This window comes from Oncorhynchus clarkii, chromosome 26 (assembly GCF_045791955.1).
Source record: "Oncorhynchus clarkii lewisi isolate Uvic-CL-2024 chromosome 26, UVic_Ocla_1.0, whole genome shotgun sequence".
Lineage (NCBI taxonomy): Eukaryota > Metazoa > Chordata > Actinopteri > Salmoniformes > Salmonidae > Oncorhynchus > Oncorhynchus clarkii.
This window is the reverse complement of record NC_092172.1, coordinates 39,754,458-39,780,855: the sequence shown is the minus strand read 5'-3', so window position 1 is coordinate 39,780,855 and position 26,398 is coordinate 39,754,458. Positions and strand designations below refer to the sequence as shown.

The 26,398-nt window shown below is 47.4% G+C and overlaps 1 protein-coding gene across 1 annotated transcript in view; it reads left to right on the top strand.

Annotated features, from left to right (window-relative positions):
• Positions 1-26,398, top strand: part of LOC139384674 (dual specificity mitogen-activated protein kinase kinase 5-like) — a 145,175-nt gene that overhangs the window by 21,954 nt on the left and 96,823 nt on the right. Inside the window, exon 8 of the mRNA XM_071129496.1 lies at positions 6,238-6,302. Within this exon, the coding sequence (XP_070985597.1) occupies positions 6,238-6,302 (65 nt within the window). The remainder of the gene's footprint in view (positions 1-6,237; positions 6,303-26,398) is intronic.

The window sequence follows — 26,398 nt, the reverse complement described above, 5'->3', positions numbered from 1 at the left end:
AGTGAGTGTTATAGAAGACACATCATGTCCCTGTTAGTGAGTGTCTGGTCCTGTTATAGAAGACACTTCATGTCCCTGTTAGTGAGTGTCTGGTCCTGTTATAGAAGACACATCATGTCCCTGTTAGTGAGTGTCTGGTCCTGTTATAGAAGACACATCATGTCCCTGTTATAGAAGACACTTCATGTCCCTGTTAGTGAGTGTCTGGTCCTGTTATAGAAGACACATCATGTCCCTGTTAGTGAGTGTCTGGTCCTGTTATAGAAGACACATCATGTCCCTGTTAGTGAGTGTTGTCCTGTTATAGAAGATACATCATGTCCCTTTTAGTGAGTGTCTGGTCCTGTTATAGAAGACACATCGTGTCCCTGTTAGTGAGTGTCTGGTTCTGTTATAGAAGACACATCATGTCTCTGTTAGTGAGTGTCTGGTCCTGTTATAGAAGATACATCATGTCCCTGTTAGTGAGTGTCTGGTCCTGTTATAGAAGACACATCATGTCCCTGTTAGTGAGTGTCTGGTCCTGTTATAGAAGACACATCATGTCCCTGTTAGTGAGCGTCTGGTCCTGTTATAGAAGACACATCATGTCCCTGTTAGTGAGTGTTGTCCTGTTATAGAAGACACATCATGTCCCTGTTAGTGAGTGTCTGGTCCTGTTATAGAAGACACATCATGTCCCTGTTATAGAAGACACATCATGTCCCTGTTACTGAGTGTCTGGTCCTGTTATAGAAGACATATCATGTCCCTGTTAGTGAGTGTCTGGTCCTGTTATAGAAGACACATCATGTCCCTGTTATAGAAGACACATCATGTCCCTGTTAGTGAGCGTTGTCCTGTTATAGAAGACATTTCATGTCCCTGCTACTGAGTGGCCGTTCATTGATTTCCTCTGAAAGCTGCTGCTCACTTCCTGTTTCACCGCCTGCCCCGGTCGACATCTTTATCCTGACCTACTGGATAGATATTCATTGTCTTAGCTGAGCGCTGTTGCCTAGGACACACTCACACACGTAAGGCCAGGCAAAGTGTGTCAAGCAGACAATTAAGCCCAGCCACTTCCCCGATGTCGCCTGTAACACATTGGTCTAATGGAGCCATACCCCTCTCTCCCTCTCTGTCTCTGTCACCTGTAACACATTGGTCTAATGGAGCCATACCCCCTCTCTCCCTCTCTGTCTCTGTCACCTGTAACACATTGGTCTAATGGAGCCATACCCCCTCTCTCCCTCTCTGTCTCTGTCACCTGTAACACATTGGTCTAATGGAGCCAAACGCCCTCTCTCCCTCTCTCTCCCTCTCTGTCTCTGTCTCTGTCACCTGTAACATTTTGGTCTAATGGAGCCATACCCCCTCTCTCCCTCTCTCTCTCCCTCTCTGTCTCTGTCTCTGTCACCTGTAACACATTGGTCTAATGGAGCCATACCCCCTCTCTCCCTCTCTGTCTCTGTCACCTGTAACACATTGGTCTAATGGAGCCATACACCCTCTCTCCCTCTCTCTCTCCCTCTCTGTCTCTGTCTCTGTCACCTGTAACACATTGGTCTAATGGAGCCATACCCCCTCTCTCCCTCTCTGTCTCTGTCTCTGACACCTGACAAGTATCTCCCCCTCCTGCTCTCTCTCTCTCTGTCTCTGACACCTGACAAGTATCTCCCCCCTCCTGCTCTCTCTGTCTCTGACACCTGACAAGTATCTCCCCCCTCCTGCTCTCTCTCTCTCTGTCTCTGACACCTGACAAGTATCTCCCCCCTCCTGCTCTCTCTGTCTCTGACACCTGACAAGTATCCCCCCTCCTGCTCTCTCTGTCTCTGTCTCTGACACCTGTAAAGTATCTCCCCCCTCCTGCTCTCTCTGTCTCTCTGTCTCTGACACCTGACAAGTATCTCCCCCCTCCTGCTCTCTCTCTCTCTGTCACCTGACAAGTATCTCCCCCCTCCTGCTCTCTCTCTCTCTGTCTCTGACACCTGACAAGTATCCCCCCCTCCTGCTCTCTCCCTCTCTCTCTCTGTCTCTGACACCTGACAAGTATCTCCCCCCTCCTGCTCTCTCTGTCACCTGACAAGTATCCCCCCCTCCTGCTCTCTCTGTCTCTGTCACCTGACAAGTATCTCCCCCCTCCTGCTCTCTCTCTGTCTCTGTCTCTGACACCTGATAAGTATCTCCCCCCTCCTGCTCTCTCTGTCTCTGTCACCTGACAAGTATCCCCCCTCCTGCTCTCTCTGTCTCTGTCACCTGACAAGTATCTCCCCCCTCCTGCTCTCTCTGTCTCTGTCTCTGACACCTGATAAGTATCTCCCCCCTCCTGCTCTCTCTGTCTCTGACACCTGACAAGTATCCCCCCTCCTGCTCTCTCTGTCTCTGTCTCTGACACCTGTAAAGTATCTCCCCCCTCCTGCTCTCTCTGTCTCTCTGTCTCTGACACCTGACAAGTATGTCCCCCCTCCTGCTCTCTCTGTCTCTGTCTCTGACACCTGTAAAGTATCTCCCCCCTCCTGCTCTCTCTGTCTCTCTGTCTCTGACACCTGACAAGTATCTCCGCCCTCCTGCTCTCTCTCTCTCTGTCTCTGACACCTGACAAGTATCCCCCCCTCCTGCTCTCTCTCTCTCTGTCTCTGACACCTGACAAGTATCTCCCCCCTCCTGCTCTCTCTGTCACCTGACAAGTATCCCCCCTCCTGCTCTCTCTGTCTCTGTCACCTGACAAGTATCTCCCCCCTCCTGCTCTCTCTCTGTCTCTGTCTCTGACACCTGATAAGTATCTCCCCCCTCCTGCTCTCTCTGTCTCTGTCACCTGACAAGTATCCCCCCCTCCTGCTCTCTCTGTCTCTGTCACCTGACAAGTATCTCCCCCCTCCTGCTCTCTCTGTCTCTGTCTCTGACACCTGATAAGTATCTCCCCCCTCCTGCTCTCTCTGTCTCTGTCTCTGACACCTGACAAGTATCCCCACCTCCTGCTCTCTCTGTCTCTGTCTCTGTCACCTGACAAGTATCCCCACCTCCTGCTCTGTCTCTGTCTCTGTCTCTGACACCTGACAAGTATCCCCACCTCCTGCCCTCTCTCTCCTCTCTCTCTCTCTCTCTCTCTCTCTCTCTCTCTCTCTCTCTCTCTCTCTCTCTCTCTTTGACACCTGACAAGTGTCTCACCCCCCTCCCATGTAACCCAATCAATGGGGCTGAATTGGAGTAGGTGGTGGTGGTGCTGGGTCATTTTTAACCCCCAGTGTAGCCCCTTTCCCCCTGGCCAAAATGAACCTTGACAGCAGGCCATTGACTTGATATCATGCTGGTCTCAGCAGCACAAACAAGCATCTGCCCACACAATCAGGCTATTGACAAGCCTGCTAGCCAGGACCAGCCTCTACCCCATCCACCCAAACAGATGTCTCTATCTAATACAGGTTATGAGATATAAATATTTATCTGATAGCTGTCATGGGGTTTAAATGGGACGGGTGTTGGAGATTGGGGGGTTGTTGTAGGTATTGATGAAGTGACAAGGGTCACGCCAGCCGAGGACGTGTCTTTATTAGGCTATAGACTTTATAAAAAAGGCTGGAACTGAGCCCGTGTCCTCACTCACAACCGAGCTGGTAAACGGGGATGGCTCGGGGGTTGTTTCAGTGTGTTTTGTCCTGAAGCAGAGCAGAATGTGTGTATAAGGGATGGCTCGGGGGTTGTTTCAGTGTGTTTTGTCCTGAAGCAGAGCAGAATGTGTGTATAAGGGATGTCTCGGGGGTTGTTTCAGTGTGTTTTGTCCTGAAGCAGAGCAGAATGTGTGTATAAGGGATGGCTCGGGGGTTGTTTCAGTGTGTTTTGTCCTGAAGCAGAGCAGAATGTGTGTATAAGGGATGTCTCGGGGTTGTTTCAGTGTGTTTTGTCCTGAAGCAGAGCAGAATGTGTGTATAAGGGATGGCTCGGGGGTTGTTTCAGTGTGTTTTGTCCTGAAGCAGAGCAGAATGTGTGTATAAGGGATGGCTCGGGGGTTGTTTCAGTGTGTTTTGTCCTGAAGCAGAGCAGAATGTGTGTATAAAGGATGGCTCGGGGGTTGTTTCAGTGTGTTTTGTCCTGAAGCAGAGCAGAATGTGTGTATAAGGGATGGCTCGGGTGTTGTTTCAGCGTGTTTTGTCCTGAAGCAGAGCAGAATGTGTGTATAAGGTTGATACATAATATTCTGATGGAAACAGACCATTTTATGCGTATGAATTACCAGGCTCTTCGTTAAAACACTCACAACAGGTGTGATGGAGAAAGATAATCTTCTGTAAGATTTCAGAAATGTCGACAAAACTAAATGTGTTGGACAAGAGCGGATCATTTTAGTGAAATAGATTCTGCTTCATATTTGGGTGGAGATGCTCCTGTATTGCTAGAACAACATCATGTTGTGGTGCTGTGTGCTCCTTTCCCGCTACGACCTGGAAAAGCAGGAAGTGTTTATTTGACTACAGGTGAAATAAGTTATGATGAACTTCTCAAGGTGGAGAATGTGCGGTGATGAGCTTGATGCTAATTTCCAGGAAATAGGCCTATCTGGGATATTAATTTCCAGGAAATAGGCCTATCTGGGATATTCATTTCCAGGAAGTAGGCCTATCTGGGATATTCATTTCCAGGAAGTAGGCCTATCTGGGATATTCATTTCCAGGAAATAGGCCTATCTGGGATATTCATTTCCAGGAAATAGGCCTATCTGGGATATTCATTTCCAGGAAATAGGCCTATCTGGGATATTCATTTCCAGGAAATAGGCCTATCTGGGATATTCATTTCCAGGAAATAGGCCTATCTGGGATATTCATTTCCAGGAAATAGGCCTATCTAGAATATTCATTTCCAGGAAATAGGCCTATCTAGGATATTCATTTCCAGGAAATAGGCTTATCTGGGATATTATTTGTAGGCTATGCTGGTGACATCATGGTGCTTGGCTGCCATTTGAAAAATAAATATGATATTTTGTCTCATCGTGAAGCTTATCCACTTTATCTGCCAAGTAAGAATGTGCCAAGACCAGATCACTCTATCTGCCAAGTGAGAATGTGCCAAGACCAGATCAATCTATCTGCCAAGTGAGAATGTGCCAAGACCAGATCACTCTATCTGCCAAGTGAGAATGTGCCAAGACCAGATCGGACGAGTTTGCTCTTTCTCTAAAAACGTTTGTAACAAAACCATCGGTAGAGTTTCAGAGGAGATGGAAGCACATTGATCTGCTGTGTTTCATCTGAAGACGTGTTTTTTAGAAGCACTACGTCATTACAAACGTTTATATTCACAACTAGTCAGTTTGATGGAAACACCTCTGTCAGTGAAATGTCTTTTTGTGTGAATATTAGAATAGTGGCTGGATGGACACCTGGCTGTGATAGTTTATTCCGTGCAGTATACTCTTTTTTGGGGGGGCTAGTAAATGCAGTGTGTGTGTGTGTGTGTGTGTGTGTGTGTGTGTGTGTGTTGTAACACCCCCTACCCTCCTCCCATCAGTCTGACAGGAGAAAACTTTCCCCCAGCCTCCCCTCCATGTCACACGAGGCCATGTTATATTACCCCGTTCTGACACCTTTTATCAACACAGGACTGGAACGACGACAGCAAACAAATCATCATTAAACTCTCCATCACTCCTCCCCACCCGCCCCCCTACACGCCATTGTCCTTTTAGAAATTGGACAGCAAATGTTGTATTGATCTCGCTCTCTCTTTCCCCCTCTCTCTCTCCCCCTCTCTCTCTCCCCCTCTCTCTCTCTCCCCTCTCTCTCTCCCCTCTCTCTCTCACCTCTCTCCCTCTCTCTCTCCCCCTCTCTCTCTCTCCCCTCTCTCTCTCTCCCCTCTCTCTCTCCCCCTCTCTCTCTCCCCCTCTCTCTCTCTCTCCCTCTCTCTCTCTCCCCTCTCTCTCTCCCCCTCCCTCTCTCCCTCTGAACTTGGGATGACCTGAATGCCTGTTTCCTTGTTTATGGCCTCCAGTAACATTCCTCTCTCGCTCTCGTTCTCCCTCTCCCTCCCCCTCTCTCTCGCTCTCTCTCTTTCTCTCTCCCTCCCTCTCCCTTCCCCTCTCCCTCTCCCTTCCCCTCTCTCCCTCTACCTGTCTCCCTCTCTCTCTCGCTCTCTCTCGCTCCCTCCCTCTCTCTCTCCTCCCCCCCGCCTCCCTCCCTCCCTTTCTAAATCTCCATTGACATCTCTATCTTCTATCTCCTATCCTATTAGTATTGATCTCTGTTTGTGCCTCTATAGATCAATGGCCAAGACATACAATACCAGGAGCAGCTTGGCCATGGAAACGGAGGGACCGTGTACAAGTAGGTGCCTGTCTGTACTTTACTGTCGGCCTTCGTGCCAACACTGGTAGGTATAACAATAAGAATGGTGTTGAGAGAAGAGACATGGTGGGAGTATGGGCTTCTCAGTGAAGGGTAGAGAGAAGAGACGTGGTGGGAGTATGGGCTTCTCAGTGAAGGGTAGAGAGAAGAGACGTGGTGGGAGTATGGGCTTCTCAGTGAAGGGTAGAGAGAAGAGATGTGGTGGGAGTATGGGCTTCTCAGTGAAGGGTAGAGAGAAGAGATGTGGTGGGAGTATGGGCTTCTCAGTGAAGGGTAGAGAGAAGAGATGTGGTGGGAGTATGGGCTTCTCAGTGAAGGGTAGAGAGAAGAGATGTGGTGGGAGTATGGGCTTCTCAGTGAAGGGTAGAGAGAAGAGACGTGGTGGGAGTATGGGCTTCTCAGTGAAGGGTAGAGAGAAGAGATGTGGTGGGAGTATGGGCTTCTCAGTGAAGGGTAGAGAGAAGAGATGTGGTGGGAGTATGGGCTTCTCAGTGAAGGGTAGAGAGAAGAGATGTGGTGGGAGTATGGGCTTCTCAGTGAAGGGTAGAGAGAAGAGATGTGGTGGGAGTATGGGCTTCTCAGTGAAGGGTAGAGAGAAGAGATGTGGTGGGAGTATGGGCTTCTCAGTGAAGGGTAGAGAGAAGAGACGTGGTGGGAGTATGGGCTTCTCAGTGAAGGGTAGAGAGAAGAGATGTGGTGGGAGTATGGGCTTCTCAGTGAAGGGTAGAGAGAAGAGATGTGGTGGGAGTATGGGCTTCTCAGTGAAGGGTAGAGAGAAGAGACGTGGTGGGAGTATGGGCTTCTCAGTGAAGGGTAGAGAGAAGAGACGTGGTGGGAGTATGGGCTTCTCAGTGAAGGGTAGAGAGAAGAGATGTGGTGGGAGTATGGGCTTCTCAGTGAAGGGGAGAGAGAAGAGATGTGGTGGGAGTATGGGCTTCTCAGTGAAGGGTAGAGAGAAGAGATGTGGTGGGAGTATGGACTTCTCAGTGAAGGGTAGAGAGAAGAGATGTGGTGGGAGTATGGGCTTCTCAGTGAAGGGTAGAGAGAAGAGACGTGGTGGGAGTATGGGCTTCTCAGTGAAGGGTAGAGAGAAGAGACGTGGTGGGAGTATGGGCTTCTCAGTGAAGGGTAGAGAGAAGAGACATGGTGGGAGTATGGGCTTCTCAGTGAAGGGTAGAGAGAAGAGACATGGTTGGAGTATGGGCTTCTCAGTGAAGGGTAGAGAGAAGAGATGTGGTGGGAGTATGGGCTTCTCAGTGAAGGGTAGAGAGAAGAGATGTGGTGGGAGTATGGGCTTCTCAGTGAAGGGTAGAGAGAAGAGATGTGGTGGGAGTATGGGCTTCTCAGTGAAGGGTAGAGAGAAGAGACGTGGTGGGAGTATGGGCTTCTCAGTGAAGGGTAGAGAGAAGAGACGTGGTGGGAGTATGGGCTTCTCAGTGAAGGGTAGAGAGAAGAGACGTGGTGGGAGTATGGGCTTCTCAGTGAAGGGTAGAGAGAAGAGGCGTGGTGGGAGTATGGGCTTCTCAGTGAAGGGTAGAGAGAAGAGATGTGGTGGGAGTATGGGCTTCTCAGTGAAGGGTAGAGAGAAGAGATGTGGTGGGAGTATGGGCTTCTCAGTGAAGGGTAGAGAGAAGAGATGTGGTGGGAGTATGGGCTTCTCAGTGAAGGGTAGAGAGAAGAGATGTGGTGGGAGTATGGGCTTCTCAGTGAAGGGTAGAGAGAAGAGACGTGGTGGGAGTATGGGCTTCTCAGTGAAGGGTAGAGAGAAGAGACGTGGTGGGAGTATGGGCTTCTCAGTGAAGGGTAGAGAGAAGAGACATGGTGGGAGTATGGGCTTCTCAGTGAAGGGTAGAGAGAAGAGACATGGTTGGAGTATGGGCTTCTCAGTGAAGGGTAGAGAGAAGAGATGTGGTGGGAGTATGGGCTTCTCAGTGAAGGGTAGAGAGAAGAGACGTGGTGGGAGTATGGGCTTCTCAGTGAAGGGTAGAGAGAAGAGATGTGGTGGGAGTATGGGCTTCTCAGTGAAGGGTAGAGAGAAGAGACGTGGTGGGAGTATGGGCTTCTCAGTGAAGGGTAGAGAGAAGAGACGTGGTGGGAGTATGGGCTTCTCAGTGAAGGGTAGAGAGAAGAGATGTGGTGGGAGTATGGGCTTCTCAGTGAAGGGTAGAGAGAAGAGACGTGGTGGGAGTATGGGCTTCTCAGTGAAGGGTAGAGAGAAGAGACGTGGTGGGAGTATGGGCTTCTCAGTGAAGGGTAGAGAGAAGAGATGTGGTGGGAGTATGGGCTTCTCAGTGAAGGGTAGAGAGAAGAGATGTGGTGGGAGTATGGGCTTCTCAGTGAAGGGTAGAGAGAAGAGACGTGGTGGGAGTATGGGCTTCTCAGTGAAGGGTAGAGAGAAGAGATGTGGTGGGAGTATGGGCTTCTCAGTGAAGGGTAGAGAGAAGAGACGTGGTGGGAGTATGGGCTTCTCAGTGAAGGGTAGAGAGAAGAGACGTGGTGGGAGTATGGGCTTCTCAGTGAAGGGTAGAGAGAAGAGATGTGGTGGGAGTATGGGCTTCTCAGTGAAGGGTAGAGAGAAGAGATGTGGTGGGAGTATGGGCTTCTCAGTGAAGGGTAGAGAGAAGAGACGTGGTGGGAGTATGGGCTTCTCAGTGAAGGGTAGAGAGAAGAGACGTGGTGGGAGTATGGGCTTCTCAGTGAAGGGTAGAGAGAAGAGACATGGTGGGAGTATGGGCTTCTCAGTGAAGGGTAGAGAGAAGAGACATGGTTGGAGTATGGGCTTCTCAGTGAAGGGTAGAGAGAAGAGATGTGGTGGGAGTATGGGCTTCTCAGTGAAGGGTAGAGAGAAGAGACGTGGTGGGAGTATGGGCTTCTCAGTGAAGGGTAGAGAGAAGAGACGTGGTGGGAGTATGGGCTTCTCAGTGAAGGGTAGAACCTGGCCTTTAACAACATGATTTGGGTTACCACTTGACTTCATTAAAGTGTCACTCACCCCCTCACATATACAATCCATGTTACAATCCAGACTTTTACAACTACTAACTTTCTCTTTTTTTTCTCTCTCTCTTTCACCCTATTTCTCTGTTCTTATTTTCTCACCATATCTATCGATCTCTCTCTTTTTCTCTCTCTCTTTCTCTCTCTCTCTCTCTCTCTCTCTGTCTCTGTCTGTCTGTCTGGATCTCTCTCTGTCTGTTAATCTCTGGTGTCCCTCTGAAATCCATCAGGCTGGTTAGTGTCTGGGGCGCGAGTGGCGATTCAATTTATTTATGTATTTTCTTTACGATGTGAAGGTTGCCAAACGTATGTGGTATTGATCTGGTATGAGAGTGATTGTCCCTCTGGACCATACAGCATGTTACCTGGAGAGAAGACTCTCCTCCCAAATCACCTGACTGATGTGTTGTCAACACACACACACACACACACACACACACACACACACAGTCACTGGGGCATTTGGTTCGTCACACTCAAATCTTTCCCCCCCTTATAACTCTCCTTCTCTTCTCTGTCCTCCTCTCCTCCTTCTCTTCTCTGTCCTCCTCTCCTCCTCCTCTTCTCTGTCCTCCTCTCCTCCTCCTCTTCTCTGTCATCCTCTCCTCCTCCTCTCCTCCTCCACTTCTCTTCCCTGTCCTCCTCCTCCCTTCATCTCCTCCTTCTCTTCTCTGTCCTCCTCCTCCCTTCATCTCCTCCTCCTCTTCTCTGTCCTCCTCCTCCCTTCATCTCCTCCTCCTCTTCTCTGTCCTCCTCCTCCCTTCATCTCCTCCTTCTCTTCTCTGTCCTCCTCCTCCCTTAATCTCCTCCTCATCTTCTCTGTCCTCCTCCTCCCTTCATCTCCTCCTCATCTTCTCTGTCCTCCTCCTCCCTTCATCTCCTCCTCCTCTCTGTCCTCCTCCTCCCTTCATCTCCTCCTCCTCTTCTCTGTCCTCCTCCTCCCTTCATCTCCTCCTCCTCTTCTCTGTCCTCCTCCTCCCTTCATCTCCTCCTCCTCTTCTCTGTCCTCCTCCTCCCTTCATCTCCTCCTTCTCTTCTCTGTCCTCCTCCTCCCTTCATCTCCTCCTCCTCCTTCTCTGTCCTCCTCTCCTCCTTCTCTTCTCTGTCCTCCTTCTCTTCTCTGTCCTCCTCTCCTCCTTCTCTCTCTCTGTCCTCCTTCTCTTCTCTGTCCTCCTTCTCTTCTCTGTCCTCCTTCTCTTCTCTGTCCTCCTTCTCTTCTCTGTCCTCCTTCTCTTCTCTGTCCTCCTTCTCTTCTCTGTCCTCCTTCCCCTTTCTGTCCTCCTTCTCTTCTCTGTCCTCCTTCTCTGTCCTCCTCTCCCCCTTCTCTTCTGTCCTCTCCTCCTTCTCTTCTGTTCTCCTCTCCTCCTTCTCTTCTCTGTCCTCCTTCTCTTCTCTGTCCTCCTTCTCTTCTCTGTCCTCCTTCTCTTCTCTGTCCTCCTCTCCTCCTTCTCTTCTCTGTCCTCCTCTCCTTCTCTTCTCTGTCCTCCTCTCCTCCTTCTCTTCTCTGTCCTCCTTCTCTTCTCTGTCCTCCTTCTCTGTCCTCATTCTCTTCTCTGTCCTCCTTCTCTGTCCTCCTCTCCTCCTTCTCTTCTCTGTCCTCCACCTCTCTGTCCTCCTCTCCTCCTTCTCTTCTCTGTCCTTCTCTTCTCTGTCCTCCTCTCCTCCTCTTCTCTGTCCTCCACCTCTCTGTCCACCTCTCTGTCCTCCTCTTCTCTGTCCTCCTCTCCTCCTTCTCTTCTGTTCTCCTCTCCTCCTTCTCTTCTCTGTCCTCCTTCTCTTCTCTGTCCTCCTTCTCTTCTCTGTCCTCCTTCTCTTCTCTGTCCTCCTCTTCTCTGTCCTCCTTCTCTTCTCTGTCCTTCTCTTCTCTGTCCTCCTCTCCTTCTCTTCTCTGTCCTCCTCTCCTTCTCTTCTCTGTCCTCCTCTCCTCCTCCTCTTCTCTGTCCTCCTCTTCATCTCCTGTTATTGAACTGTTTTATTGAGATAGTGATATTGATCACTTCTCTAACCTTGACTTGACGGAGAGAGAGGCTGTGCTTCTGTCGTCTCTGTCAGAGCTCCTCGTAAATTTCATCCTGAGCAAATCCTGTTTATTTCTTTAACAGTCGAGTTCAGGCTTTTTCCTGTTGTTTTCTTCACGTTTCTTTGGTCGTTTTATTGTGGTGAGGTTGTTTCATTAACTATCTCTTATAGTTGAGGGAGAAAGCGACTGGCTATTCGCTCGGCTTGGGAAATTGTTCCGCTGGGCTGAGGAAAGCCAATATTGCAAACCTCCGACAACTTCTCAGTCAATTGAGCTCAGCAGAAAATCCATCCGGTTCTGTGGCAGATTGTTTTTCTGGTCGGGAGAGAAACTGCTGATCTCATTGTTTTCTCCGCCTGTCCAATTGTTCATGTTAGTTTTGGTTTTGTTATGTTTTCTGTTCGTATTTTTATCAACATGCAAACAAGGCAGCACCTCAAATATTGTACTCGGGCTGTACATTTCACCTGACTGTTTACATAGATGGAGTTGGTTCCTATCAGGCTGTACATTTTACCTGACTGTTTACATAGATGGAGTTGGTTCCTATCAGGCTGTACATTAAACCTGACTGTTTACATAGATGGAGTTGGTTCCTATCAGGCTGTACATTAAACCTGACTGTTTACATAGATGGAGTTGGTTCCTATCAGGCTGTACATTAAACCTGACTGTTTACATAGATGGAGTTGGTTCCTATCAGGCTGTACATTAAACCTGACTGTTTACATAGATGGAGTTGGTTCCTATCAGGCTGTACATTAAACCTGACTGTTTACATAGATGGAGTTGGTTCCTATCAGGCTGTACATTTCACCTGACTGTTTACATAGATGGAGTTGGTTCCTATCAGGCTGTACATTAAACCTGACTGTTTACATGGATGGAGTTGGTTCCTATCAGGCTGTACATTAAACCTGACTGTTTACATAGATGGAGTTGGTTCCTTTCAGGCTGTACATTTTATCTGACTGTTTACATAGATGGAGTTGGTTCCTATCAGGCTGTACATTAAACCTGACTGTTTACATAGATGGAGTTGGTTCCTATCAGGCTGTACATTTTACCTGACTGTTTACATAGATGGAGTTGGTTCCTATCAGGCTGTACATTAAACCTGACTGTTTACATAGATGGAGTTGGTTCCTATCAGGCTGTACATTAAACCTGACTGTTTACATAGATGGAGTTGGTTCCTATCAGGCTGTACATTTTACCTGACTGTTTACATAGATGGAGTTGGTTCCTATCAGGCTGTACATTAAACCTGACTGTTTACATAGATGGAGTTGGTTCCTATCAGGCTGTACATTTTACCTGACTGTTTACATAGATGGAGTTGGTTCCTATCAGGCTGTACATTAAACCTGACTGTTTACATAGATGGAGTTGGTTCCTATCAGGCTGTACATTAAACCTGACTGTTTACATAGATGGAGTTGGTTCCTATCAGGCTGTACATTAAACCTGACTGTTTACATGGATGGAGTTGGTTCCTATCAGGCTGTACATTAAACCTGACTGTTTACATAGATGGAGTTGGTTCCTATCAGGCTGTACATTTTACCTGACTGTTTACATAGATGGAGTTGGTTCCTATCAGGCTGTACATTAAACCTGACTGTTTACATAGATGGAGTTGGTTCCTATCAGGCTGTACATTTTACCTGACTGTTTACATAGATGGAGTTGGTTCCTATCAGGCTGTACATTAAACCTGACTGTTTACATAGATGGAGTTGGTTCCTATCAGTTTGTACATTTCACCTGACTGTTTACATAGATGGAGTTGGTTCCTATCAGGCTGTACATTTTACCTGACTGTTTACATAGATGGAGTTGGTTCCTATCAGGCTGTACATTAAACCTGACTGTTTACATAGATGGAGTTGGTTCCTATCAGGCTGTACATTAAACCTGACTGTTTACATAGATGGAGTTGGTTCCTATCAGGCTGTACATTTTACCTGACTGTTTACATAGATGGAGTTGGTTCCTATCAGGCTGTACATTAAACCTGACTGTTTACATAGATGGAGTTGGTTCCTATCAGGTTGTACATTTCACCTGACTGTTTACATAGATGGAGTTGGTTCCTATCAGGCTGTACATTTTACCTGACTGTTTACATAGATGGAGTTGGTTCCTATCAGGCTGTACATTAAACCTGACTGTTTACATAGATGGAGTTGGTTCCTATCAGGCTGTACATTAAACCTGACTGTTTACATAGATGGAGTTGGTTCCTATCAGGCTGTACATTAAACCTGACTGTTTACATAGATGGAGTTGGTTCCTATCAGGCTGTACATTAAACCTGACTGTTTACATAGATGGAGTTGGTTCCTATCAGGCTGTACATTAAACCTGACTGTTTACATAGATGGAGTTGGTTCCTATCAGGCTGTACATTTTACCTGACTGTTTACATAGATGGAGTTGGTTCCTATCAGGCTGTACATTAAACCTGACTGTTTACATAGATGGAGTTGGTTCCTATCAGGCTGTACATTAAACCTGACTGTTTACATAGATGGAGTTGGTTCCTATCAGGCTGTACATTAAACCTGACTGTTTACATAGATGGAGTTGGTTCCTATCTCAAATCAAATCAAATTTTATTTGTCACATACACATGGTTAGCAGATGTTAATGCGAGTGTAGCGAAATGCTTGTGCTTCTAGTTCCGACAATGCAGTAATAACCAACAAGTAATCTAACTAACAATTCCAAAACTACTGTCTTGTACACAGTGTGAGGGGATAAAGAATATGTACATAAGGATATATGAATGAGTGATGGTACAGAGCAGCATAGGCAGATACAGTAGATGGTATCGAGTACAGTATATACATATGAGATGAGTATGTAAACAAAGTGGCATAGTTAAAGTGGCTAGTGATACATGTATTACATAAGGATACAGTCGATGATATAGAGTACAGTATATACGTATGCATATGAGATGAATAATGTAGGGTAAGTAACATTATATAAGGTAGCATTGTTTAAAGTGGCTAGTGATATATTTACATCATTTCCCATCAATTCCCATTGTTAAAGTGGCTGGAGTTGAGTCAGTGTCAGTGTGTTGGCAGCAGCCACTCAATGTTAGTGGTGGCTGTTTAACAGTCTGATAGCCTTGAGATAGAAGCTGTTTTTCAGTCTCTCGGTCCCAGCTTTGATGCACCTGTACTGACCTCGCCTTCTGGATGATAGCGGGGTGAACAGGCAGTGGCTCGGGTGGTTGATGTCCTTGATGATCTTTATGGCCTTCCTGTGACATCGGGTGGTGTAGGTGTCCTGGAGGGCAGGTAGTTTGCCCCCGGTGATGCGTTGTGCAGACCTCACTACCCTCTGGAGAGCCTTACGGTTGAGGGCGGAGCAGTTGCCGTACCAGGCGGTGATACAGCCCGCCAGGATGCTCTCGATTGTGCATCTGTAGAAGTTTGTGAGTGCTTTTGGTGACAAGCCGAATTTCTTCAGCCTCCTGAGGTTGAAGAGGCGCTGCTGCGCCTTCTTCACGATGCTGTCTGTGTGAGTGGACCAATTCAGTTTGTCTGTGATGTGTATGCCGAGGAACTTAAAACTTGCTACCCTCTCCACTACTGTTCCATCGATGTGGATAGGGGGGTGTTCCCTCTGCTGTTTCCTGAAGTCCACAATCATCTCCTTAGTTTTGTTGACGTTGAGTGTGAGGTTATTTTCCTGACACCACACTCCGAGGGCCCTCACCTCCTCCCTGTAGGCCGTCTCGTCGTTGTTGGTAATCAAGCCTACCACTGTTGTGTCGTCCGCAAACTTGATGATTGAGTTGGAGGCGTGCGTGGCCACGCAGTCGTGGGTGAACAGGGAGTACAGGAGAGGGCTCAGAACGCACCCTTGTGGGGCCCCAGTGTTGAGGATCAGCGGGGAGGAGATGTTGTTGCCTACCCTCACCACCTGGGGGCGGCCCGTCAGGAAGTCCAGTACCCAGTTGCACAGGGCGGGGTCGAGACCCAGGGTCTCGAGCTTGATGACGAGCTTGGAGGGTACTATGGTGTTGAATGCCGAGCTGTAGTCAATGAACAGCATTCTCACATAGGTATTCCTCTTGTCCAGATGGGTTAGGGCAGTGTGCAGTGTGGTTGAGATTGCATCGTCTGTGGACCTATTTGGGCGGTAAGCAAATTGGAGTGGGTCTAGGGTGTCAGGTAGGGTGGAGGTGATATGGTCCTTGACTAGTCTCTCAAAGCACTTCATGATGACGGAAGTGAGTGCTACGGGGCGGTAGTCGTTTAGCTCAGTTACCTTAGCTTTCTTGGGAACAGGAACAATGGTGGCCCTCTTGAAGCATGTGGGAACAGCAGACTGGTATAGGGATTGATTGAATATGTCCGTAAACACACCGGCCAGCTGGTCTGCGCATGCTCTGAGGGCGCGGCTGGGGATGCCGTCTGGGCCTGCAGCCTTGCGAGGGTTAACACGTTTAAATGTCTTACTCACCTCGGCTGCAGTGAAGGAGAGACCGCAAGTTTCCGTTGCAGGCCGTGTCAGTGGCACTGTATTGTCCTCAAAGCGGGCAAAAAAGTTATTTAGTCTGCCTGGGAGCAGGACATCCTGGTCCGTGACTGGGCTGGATTTCTTCCTGTAGTCCGTGATTGACTGTAGACCCTGCCACATGCCTCTTGTGTCTGAGCCGTTGAATTGAGATTCTACTTTGTCTCTGTACTGACGCTTAGCTTGTTTGATAGCCTTGCGGAGGGAATAGCTGCACTGTTTGTATTCGGTCATGTTACCAGACACCTTGCCCTGATTAAAAGCAGTGGTTCGCGCTTTCAGTTTCACACGAATGCTGCCATCAATCCACGGTTTCTGGTTAGGGAATGTTTTAATCGTTGCTATGGGAACGACATCTTCAACGCACGTTCTAATGAACTCGCACACCGAATCAGCGTATTCGTCAATGTTGTTGTCTGACGCAATACGAAACATGTCCCAGTCCACGTGATGGAAGCAGTCTTGGAGTGTGGAGTCAGCTTGGTCGGACCAGCGTTGGACAGACCTCAGCGTGGGAGCCTCTTGTTTTAGTTTCTGTCTGTAGGCAGGGATCAACAGAATGGAGTCGTGGTCAGCTTTTCCGAAAGGGGGGCGGGGCAGGGCCTTATATGCGTCGCGGAAGTTAGAGTAACAATGATCCAAGGTCTTTCCACCCCTGGTTGCGCAATCGATATGCTGATAAAATTTGGGGAGTCTTGTTTTCAGATTAGCCTTGTTAAAATCCCCAGCTACAATGAATGCAGCCTCCGGATAAATGGTTTCCAGTTTGCAAAGAGTCAAATAAAGTTCATTCAGAGCCAACGATGTGTCTGCTTGGGGGGGGATATATACGGCTGTGATTATAATCGAAGAGAATTCTCTTGGTAGATAATGCGGTCTACATTTGATTGTGAGGAATTCTAAATCAGGTGAACAGAAGGATTTGAGTTCTTGTATGTTTCTTTCATCACACCATGTCACGTTAGTCATAAGGCATACGCCCCCGCCCCTCTTTTTACCAGAAAGATGTTTTTTCCTGTCTGCGCGATGCGTGGAGAAACCTGTTGGCTGCACCGCTTCGGATAGCGTCTCTCCAGTAAGCCACGTTTCCGTGAAGCAAAGAACGTTACAGTCTCTGATGTCCCTCTGGAATGCTACCCTTGCTCGGATTTCATCAACCTTGTTGTCAAGAGACTGGACATTGGCAAGAAGAATGCTAGGGAGTGGTGCGCGGTGTGCCCGTCTCCGGAGTCTGACCAGAAGACCGCCTCGTTTCCCTCTTTTTCGGAGTCGTTTTTTTGGGTCGCTGCATGGGATCCACTCCGTTGTCCTGTTTGTAAGGCAGAGCACAGGATCCGCGTCGCGAAAAGCGTATTCTTGGTCGTACTGATGGTGAGTTGACGCTGATCTTATATTCAGTAGTTCTTCTCGACTGTATGTGATGAAACCTAAGATGACCTGGGGTACTAATGTAAGAAATAACACGTAAAAAAACAAAAAACTGCATAGTTTCCTAGGAACGCGAAGCGAGGCGGCCATCTCTGTCGGCAAACGGAAGTAGGCGCCGGAAGTAGTCAGGCTGTACATTAAACCTGACTGTTTACATAGATGGAGTTGGTTCCTATCAGGCTGTGCATGTCTAATATATGCAGTAGCCTTACACCAAACAGTGATGTACGGTAGCTCAGCCACAGATGAACCTGGTCGAAGGCTGACTGTTACGAATCTCTTTTGGCCCGACAGTCTAGGGGGGAATGGTAGTGAGACCCGTAACATAACTCATGTAAATTATAATAGTGACAAAGTAAAAGTGAACGAAATAACCACGACAACCGAAATAATACCGTCAAACTCAGGGTTTATTATAAACACACGGTAATGGGGGGGGGGGGCAGGAAAAGGGGCTGAGCTGGACCCAAGGAAAGAAACAATATGCAAAAACACCCCTAAGCTAGACTAGCCTATTTCAACAACAGCTAACTAACTAACCAAAAATACAGTGGGTGGTCCACCCAGTTCTAACTAGTGTTTTTAACAAAGTTTACCTACGGGTAGTGTATGCCCATGGGCGACTTGTCTTGGTTTCCCCTTTTCCCACCAGCAAACACCATAAACAAAAACAATACTCACAGGAGATGACAAAGTGATTTGGAGGTGCTCAAACAAAAGAAGAGGTTAATTATTACACAAAGAGCGAGATCTACATACATGGCATTTACAAAGATTGAGCTACTGAAATCTATCAAGAGCAGAGATCTACCAACATGTCATTACAAAGATTTTAGCTCTCCTGACATCTACAAAGAACAGCTATCTACCAACATGGCATTACAAAGATTAAGCTCTCCTGAAATCTACAAAGAACAGCTATCTATCAACATGGCATTACAAAGATTGAGCTCTCCTGAAATCTACAAAGAACAGCTATCTACCAACATGGCATTACAAAGATTAAGCTCTCCTGAAATCTACAAAGAACAGCTATCTATCAACATGGCATTACAAAGATTGAGCTCTCCTGAAATCTACCAAGAACAGCTATCTACCAACATGCCATTACAAAGATTGAGCTCCTGAACAAACAAATGATGGGGTTTTTAAACCATGGGGAAGGAACTGTGATAGGGTAGGAAACAGGAGGAGGTGTGTCTTCTGATTGATGGGTTGATTGTTGACTGATTGGGGAGTGATGATTTTCACCTGTGAGGGGAGAAGGAGAGAAAAGAAACACACAGGATACACACAGACACAGGATACCTGTATCCGTAACACTCCCACCCTTAAAAGAGCAACCCTAGGGGTTGCGACTACAGTATTTCAATGAATACTCACAACAAAGCAACAACCTTGCAAAACATACAGAAAACATTTTCACACACGAGACAAAAACTGGTTACCCGATTTTGTCTTCGGTAACGGTCCGACACAATCAACCACCACATGCTCAAATGGTCCACCTATGACAGGTATTGGACAAAGAGGAGCAGGAGGAATAACCTGATTTGGTTTTCCTGTTATCTGACAGGTGTGGCATGTCCGACAGAACTGAGCCACATCTTGTTTTAAACCTGGCCAAAAGAAATGTCGAAGGATCCGATCATACGTCTTTGTAATTCCTAAATGACCAGACCACTGGTGATCATGAGCAAGGGATAACACATTTTGTCGAAAGGCTGTAGGAATCACTATTTGGTAAACAGCATTCCAATCTCCACCCGCGTCAACATGGGATTTCCATTTACGCATGAGGAGATTACCATCAATGAAGTAAGCCACATTCTTCTTCTTCACCTCTTCTAACGAGACAACACTAGAAAAACATTTAGCAAGCTTGTTGTCAACCTTTTGGTTAGCAATCAGCTGCTCACGAGTAACTGGTAACTGTATTGCATCAGCAATAAGTTCAACGTTCTTTAATTCTTTCCTGGGCTGTTTGTCAGAGGTGATCAACTTCTCAGAGGTATCACACAATCCATCCTCTTGATCATCCTCTTTGAACAGAACAGTGTTCGACAAATCTATCACGTCACCCTCTTGTAGTGCCTGAGCACGAGTGACAGCACAAGCGGGGAACACATGTGGATAACTCTGTGCCAACTCATTCGAGAGAGAGTGGTCACTTTTATCCAATACTTCCAATACGGGTACTACCTTTCCTCCGGCAATATCGTTACCCATTATAAAGGTCACACCTTTCACTGGCAACATAGGACGTACCCCCACTCTGAATATTCCACTGATTAACTCAGAGTGTACTTTCACAAAGTGCAACGGCACTGGGACAAAACCCATTTCAATACCCTGCACTAACACACTGGAACCACAGTATGTATCGTCAGATAAGGGCAACACATCAGACAATATAAACGACTGCGCCGCACCAGTATCTCTAAGGATTTTAACCGGACGCTGAGACGCTTCGTCATTCGTTAGGGACACAAACCCATCGGAAATGAATGGTTCATAACTGCGGTCGGGGACTGAGTCTTTCAAACTACAGTTACCCTGAGGCACCTGTTTTGTTGCAGACCTCACAACCGTACGAATTAGAGCAACACCTGTTGGTGGCTTGGCACGAAGAGGCATCCCTCGTTTGCGTTTAAGCAGGAAGCAATCATTAATCATATGTCCCACTTTATGACAATAGAAACAGGAACGCTCATTCTTCTGGCGTGCTTGATATACTACTGCTGGCCGACTAGGGCTAAAAGTAGGAAACTCAGTGGTTCTACTCTCAGTTTGAGCCGAAAACACACTCTTGTGCGTCAACACAAACTCGTCTGCCAACACAGACGCTTCTGCCAGGGAGGATACTTTCTGTTCATTTAGGTAAACTACAATGCGTTCGGGTAAGCAATTTTTAAACTCTTCCAACAAGATTAACTCCCGGAGAGAGTTGAAATCAGTTACCTTACTAGCAGCATGCCATTTATCAAACAGATTTCCCTTGTCTCTAGCAAATTCCACATAAGTCTTACTAGAAGACTTTCTATGAGACCTAAATCTCTGTCGGTATGCCTCAGGCACAAGCTCATAGGCACGAAGAACAGTAGCTTTGACCACTTCATAATTCAAACTGTCCTCCAGAGGTAGCGCTGACAAAACCTCTTGGGCTTTACCAGTTAATTTACACTGAAGTAATAGGCACCATACCTCTTCAGGCCACTTCAATGCTACGGCTATACGCTCAAATACACAAAAATAGGAGTCAACCTCCGACTCTCTGAACAAAGGTACTAAGGCTATCTGCCTACTAATGTCAAACGTGTTTGAGGACACAGCAGGTGGGGACGGCTCACAAACAGGCACAGTAGGAACGAAGGCTAGCCTCGCTGTCTCTGCCTCCAGTTCCATCTGGCGCATTTTAAACGTCATCTGCCGCTGTTCTCTTTCTGCCTCAATTTTACACATCATCTGCCGTTGTTCTCGTTCTTTTTCTGCCTCAATTTTACCCATCTCCAAATGCCGCTGTTCTCTTTCTGCCTCAATTTTACACATCTCCAACTGGAGAGTCTCTCGCCTAATTTGGGCTCTCTCTTCCACCTCTAGTTGGAACTGTGCTAAACAGACATCCCTTCTGGCATCACCGTTTGACAGTGGGGAGAGTGGATCAAAATGGGACAATGTGGCTGGTGTTTTAGCCTCACCCTCATTATCAGATACCAATGGGCTTATAGGAGCAGTTACATCCCCTACAGGGTTAGTAGACTCAGGCAGCGGTAACACAAGCACTTGCTCTTCCAACAATACATTTAATACTAGCTGTTTAACCTCCGCCTTAACTAAACTCTGCGAAAACGATACTGAATAATGGTCAGCCAAGGTCACTAAATCAACTCTACGACATTTGTCAAAAACCTCCCACGAAGGGTTATCCAAAAAGGACTTCAAATCAAAAGTAGCCATCTTACACTACTTCACAAGAGCCAACGAAAATAGCAAACACTAATGCTACTTCAGCTATGACGCTCAACACTGAACTATACCACTACAACAATCTACATGAGCGGCATGGGTGTCAGTAAAGACATATCCCGGATGAGGCTCCACTTATGTTACGAATCTCTTTTGGCCCGACAGTCTAGGGGGGAATGGTAGTGAGACCCGTAACATAACTCATGTAAATTATAATAGTGACAAAGTAAAAGTGAACGAAATAACCACGACAACCGAAATAATACCGTCAAACTCAGGGTTTATTATAAACACACGGTAATGGGGGGGGGAGCAGGAAAAGGGGCTGAGCTGGACCCAAGGAAAGAAACAATATGCAAAAACACCCCTAAGCTAGACTAGCCTATTTCAACAACAGCTAACTAACTAACCAAAAATACAGTGGGTGGTCCACCCAGTTCTAACTAGTGTTTTTAACAAAGTTTACCTACGGGTAGTGTATGCCCATGGGCGACTTGTCTTGGTTTCCCCTTTTCCCACCAGCAAACACCATAAACAAAAACAATACTCACAGGAGATGACAAAGTGATTTGGAGGTGCTCAAACAAAAGAAGAGGTTAATTATTACACAAAGAGCGAGATCTACATACATGGCATTTACAAAGATTGAGCTACTGAAATCTATCAAGAGCAGAGATCTACCAACATGTCATTACAAAGATTTTAGCTCTCCTGACATCTACAAAGAACAGCTATCTACCAACATGGCATTACAAAGATTAAGCTCTCCTGAAATCTACAAAGAACAGCTATCTATCAACATGGCATTACAAAGATTGAGCTCTCCTGAAATCTACCAAGAACAGCTATCTACCAACATGCCATTACAAAGATTGAGCTCCTGAACAAACAAATGATGGGGTTTTTAAACCATGGGGAAGGAACTGTGATAGGGTAGGAAACAGGAGGAGGTGTGTCTTCTGATTGATGGGTTGATTGTTGACTGATTGGGGAGTGATGATTTTCACCTGTGAGGGGAGAAGGAGAGAAAAGAAACACACAGGATACACACAGACACAGGATACCTGTATCCGTAACACTGACACATCCTCAGCAACAGTTACACGTTGTCTGCCAACTTTAACCCACACTGTAATGATCACCTCAAACACTAGACTACATTTTACACCTGACCTCCAGGGTATTACTTGGCATCTAAATCACTTGATTGGCTGAAGTACAGTAGGCTTAGTTCCTGACTTGTCTAGTTGTTGTTCAGGATCCTGTTGTCCTCCTGTTGTTTCTTGAAAGACAAGGACAGTGTGGCTGAGCTTATCCAATCAGCTGCTTAATGAGGTTCAGTGGGGAGATCAGAGGACCTCCAGGTGGAGCCTGGGGAGTGGATGGCGAGCCTATAGGAATCACTCTGGCATCTCTCTCTGCCCTCTGGTGTCATTGTCACATTATCACCACTGACCAAGACACACACACACACACACACACACACACACACGTACAGGCTTGGTGTCTCTCTTCTTCTCACAGGGTTTAGGGTTTAGTAACCTGTCTGTCAGTCAGACATTGTGTTTTGGTGCACGACCAGACTTACTGACTGCTACAGATGAAGGATCTTAATTTGAGCCAGTTTGCTACAGCAGGAAAATAATCAGCAACAGCAAATATGAACTATTATGTAGATGATGATGTATCAACATTGTTCTAGGGGGTTGATACATTTTTTTCGTAAAGGAAAAAAATCAAGTCTGAAATTTCGAAGTGAAAATTACAAACTTCAGAAGCCTTTTTAAACCTCAAAATACAATACAAGTTTTTAAATATGCTGCACTGCAGGAAATTTGTCCTGCAACAGGCTGATCAAATGAAAATCCTACATCTGTAGATGCTGAGGTTTCATTGTCTTGTCTGTCAGTGTGTTTGTTTTCTTCCATTCACACTGTGTCTGTTAATCCCGCATCTCCTCTGTCTGTCCATCTGTCTGTCTGTTGATCCTGCATCTCCTCTGGCCGTCTGTCTGTCTGTCTGGCCGTCTGTCTGTCTGTCTGGCCGTCTGTCTGGCCGTCTGTCTGTCTGTCTGGCCGTCTGTCTGTCTGTCTGGCCGTCTGTCTGTCTGTCTGGCCATCTGTCTGTCTGTCTGGCCATCTGTCTGTCTGTCTGGCCGTCTGTCTGTCTGTCTGGCCGTCTGTCTGTCTGGCCGTCTGTCTGTCTGGCCGTCTGTCTGTCTGTCTGGCCGTCTGTCTGTCTGTCTGTCTGTCTGTCTGTCTGTTGATCCTGCATCTCCTCTGTCTGTCCATCTGGCCGTCTGTCTGTCTGGCCGTCTGTCTGTCTGTCTGGCCGTCTGTCTGTCTGGCCGTCTGTCTGTCTGGCCGTCTGTCTGTCTGTCCGGCCGTCTGTCTGTCTGGCCATCTGTCTGTCTGTCTGGCTGTCTGTCCGTCTGTCTGTCTGGCCGTCTGTCTGTCTGGCCGTCTGTCTGGCCGTCTGTCTGTCGATCTGTCTGTCTGTTCATCTGTCTGTCTGTCTGTCTGTCTGTTCTGCATGTGAATCCCAGACCAGTGCCTTCAAATGTTAATGTGTTGTACACAGCAGATGGAGAGAGAACCTAGTTGTTCCTGCTCCCAGACTGGGGACAGCAAGGGGACCCAGCGTGTGTGGATATCTGTAGGAACACAGGGCACTGCCCTAAGGGGAAATAGGGCCTGTAATATCTGTTGTGTCCTATGTCACCTCTACCCTAAACACTTTTGGTTCATGTAAAACACAAACCACTTTGACCGTCAAACATGCACAGAGGCTTTTTCCCCCACAGAGTCAGGCACCTGGAGTATTACTGTAAATTGCTTTCTTTAAAAATAATTTGGTGGGCTTCTCTGTTGGGCTTTGTGTTTTGTACTGCTGCTATTATATGTCAGAGTATGAAGTGTTGATAACCCAATGACATACATATTATACACACACACACACACACACACACACACACACACACACACACACACACACACACACAGCCTTATACATACTTACTGCCTCCAGACTGTGGAGGCTAAATTGTCCACCGAATCATCCCCAGCTTCCAATTGGCTCATTCATCCCCCCTCCTCTCCCCTGTAACTATTCCTCAGGTCATTGCTGTAAATGAGAATGTGTTCTCAGTCAACTTAGCTGGTAAAATAAGGGAGAAATAAATAAAAGGCCCCACCCAGTCTCCTCATTTGAAAGTAAATGTTGTAATGTGATCATGGTCTCCTCTGAAGAAGGTCATTACCTCTCCTCCGTCTCCCTATTGGCCTGGTTTATATTAAGCTTATCTAGTGTGAATAGATCCACTTAAGGCTCTCCACCTTTTAACCCTTAACCCTGTTTATGACCCACGGCCATTTACACTCAATTGGATGTTGCTGACACCTTGGCTCTCCTCTGTGTCTCTGACCCGGTGATCCATCAATGTTGTCTCTTGTTGTTGCATTACTTTCTACGCTCCCTCTCTGAGGTTCAGCCTGTCCTACGAGGTTATAAATAACTAGTGTAGGGACAGGTGGCCATTCCGTGCCTGATGGACCTGCGCAATTAGAACAAGCACATTTACATGCAGTTACATCCACTTAGACACCGGCGTGGCCCTTCCCAAAGTCCCCCAGCCTAGTTGTTTTCTTATTGATCTCTCCCATTGATTTAGATGTGGGGAGCAGGGACATTTCTGCCTGTTCATTTGTTAGTTGGTTACTGTGTCTTAAGCTGCAGGCCATAAAGTAGGGTTGAAGTGCCTGGTCTGTTTAGCACCTGAACACGTTAAGGTTTATTTAAGCTCTTTATTTAAACCTCTGTTTCCTTTCTCTCCTTTCTCTCCAGTCACTTTTCCTTCCCTCTGTCTCCTCTGTCTCTGCTTTGCCTTCCCTTCGTCACCTCTCTCTCTGCTTTTCCTTCCTTCCCTTCGTCACCTCTGTCTCTGCTTTTCCTTCCCTCCCTCCGTCACCTCTGTCTCTGCTTTTCCTTCCCTCTGTCACCTCTGTCTCTGCTTTTCCTTCCCTCTGTCACCTCTCTCTCTGCTTTTCCTTCCTTCCCTCCGTCTCCTCTGTCTCTGCTTTTCCTTCCCTCTGTCACCTCTGTCTCTGCTTTTCCTTCCCTCCCTCCGTCACCTCTGTCTCTGCTTTTCCTTCCCTCTGTCACCTCTCTCTCTGCTTTTCCTTCCCTCCCTCCTTCACCTCTGTCTTTGCTTTTCCTTCCTTCCCTCCGTCACCTCTGTCTCTGCTTTTCCTTCCTTCCCTCCGTCACCTCTGTCTCTGCTTTTCCTTCCCTCTGTCACCACTGTCTCTGCTTTTCCTTCCCTCCCTCCGTCACCTCTGTCTTTGCTTTTCCTTCCTTCCCTCCGTCACCTCTGTCTCTGCTTTTCCTTCCTTCCCTCCGTCACCTGTCTCTGCTTTTCCTTCCCTTCGTCACCTCTCTCTCTGCTTTTCCCTCCCTCCGTCACCTCTGTCTTTGCTTTTCCTTCCTTCCCTCCGTCACCTCTGTCTCTGCGTTTCATTCCTTCCCTCCGTCACCTCTGTCTCTGCTTTTCCTTCCCTTCGTCACCTCTCTCTCTGCTTTTCCTTCCTTCCCTCCGTCACCTCTGTCTCTGCTTTTCCTTCCCTTCGTCACCTCTCTCTCTGCTTTTCCTTCCTTCCCTTCGTCACCTCTCTCTCTGCTTTTCCTTCCTTCCCTCCGTCTCCTCTGTCTCTGCTTTTCCTTCCTTCCCTCCGTCACCTCTGTCTCTGCTTTTCCTTCCTTCCCTCCGTCACCTCTGTCTCTGGTTTTAGTGGTCTCGGGTGACTGGGAAACTGACACCACTGATAACCTATGTTTATATTCATAGTTGTGGGTCTGTGTAATGTCCTCATCTTTGTGAGTTTGTAGTGGTGCGGTCGTACCGGCTAGCCTCTTCATCTGTAGAGCAATGTACTCTCTTAACTTAGGTAGGTCGCTCTCTGTTTGGCAGTCGTTCTGGTCGGGCCGTCTCAGGTGAGGGTGTCTGGCTAGAAGAGAGGTCGCCTTGCCTGCCACCCCTGTGGCACTGTAAACCAACCGTTCCGGCCCTGACCGCCCGCCCGGGGGCCGCTTTAGAGAGAGCCAGCCAGGCCCATGAATACTGCATGGT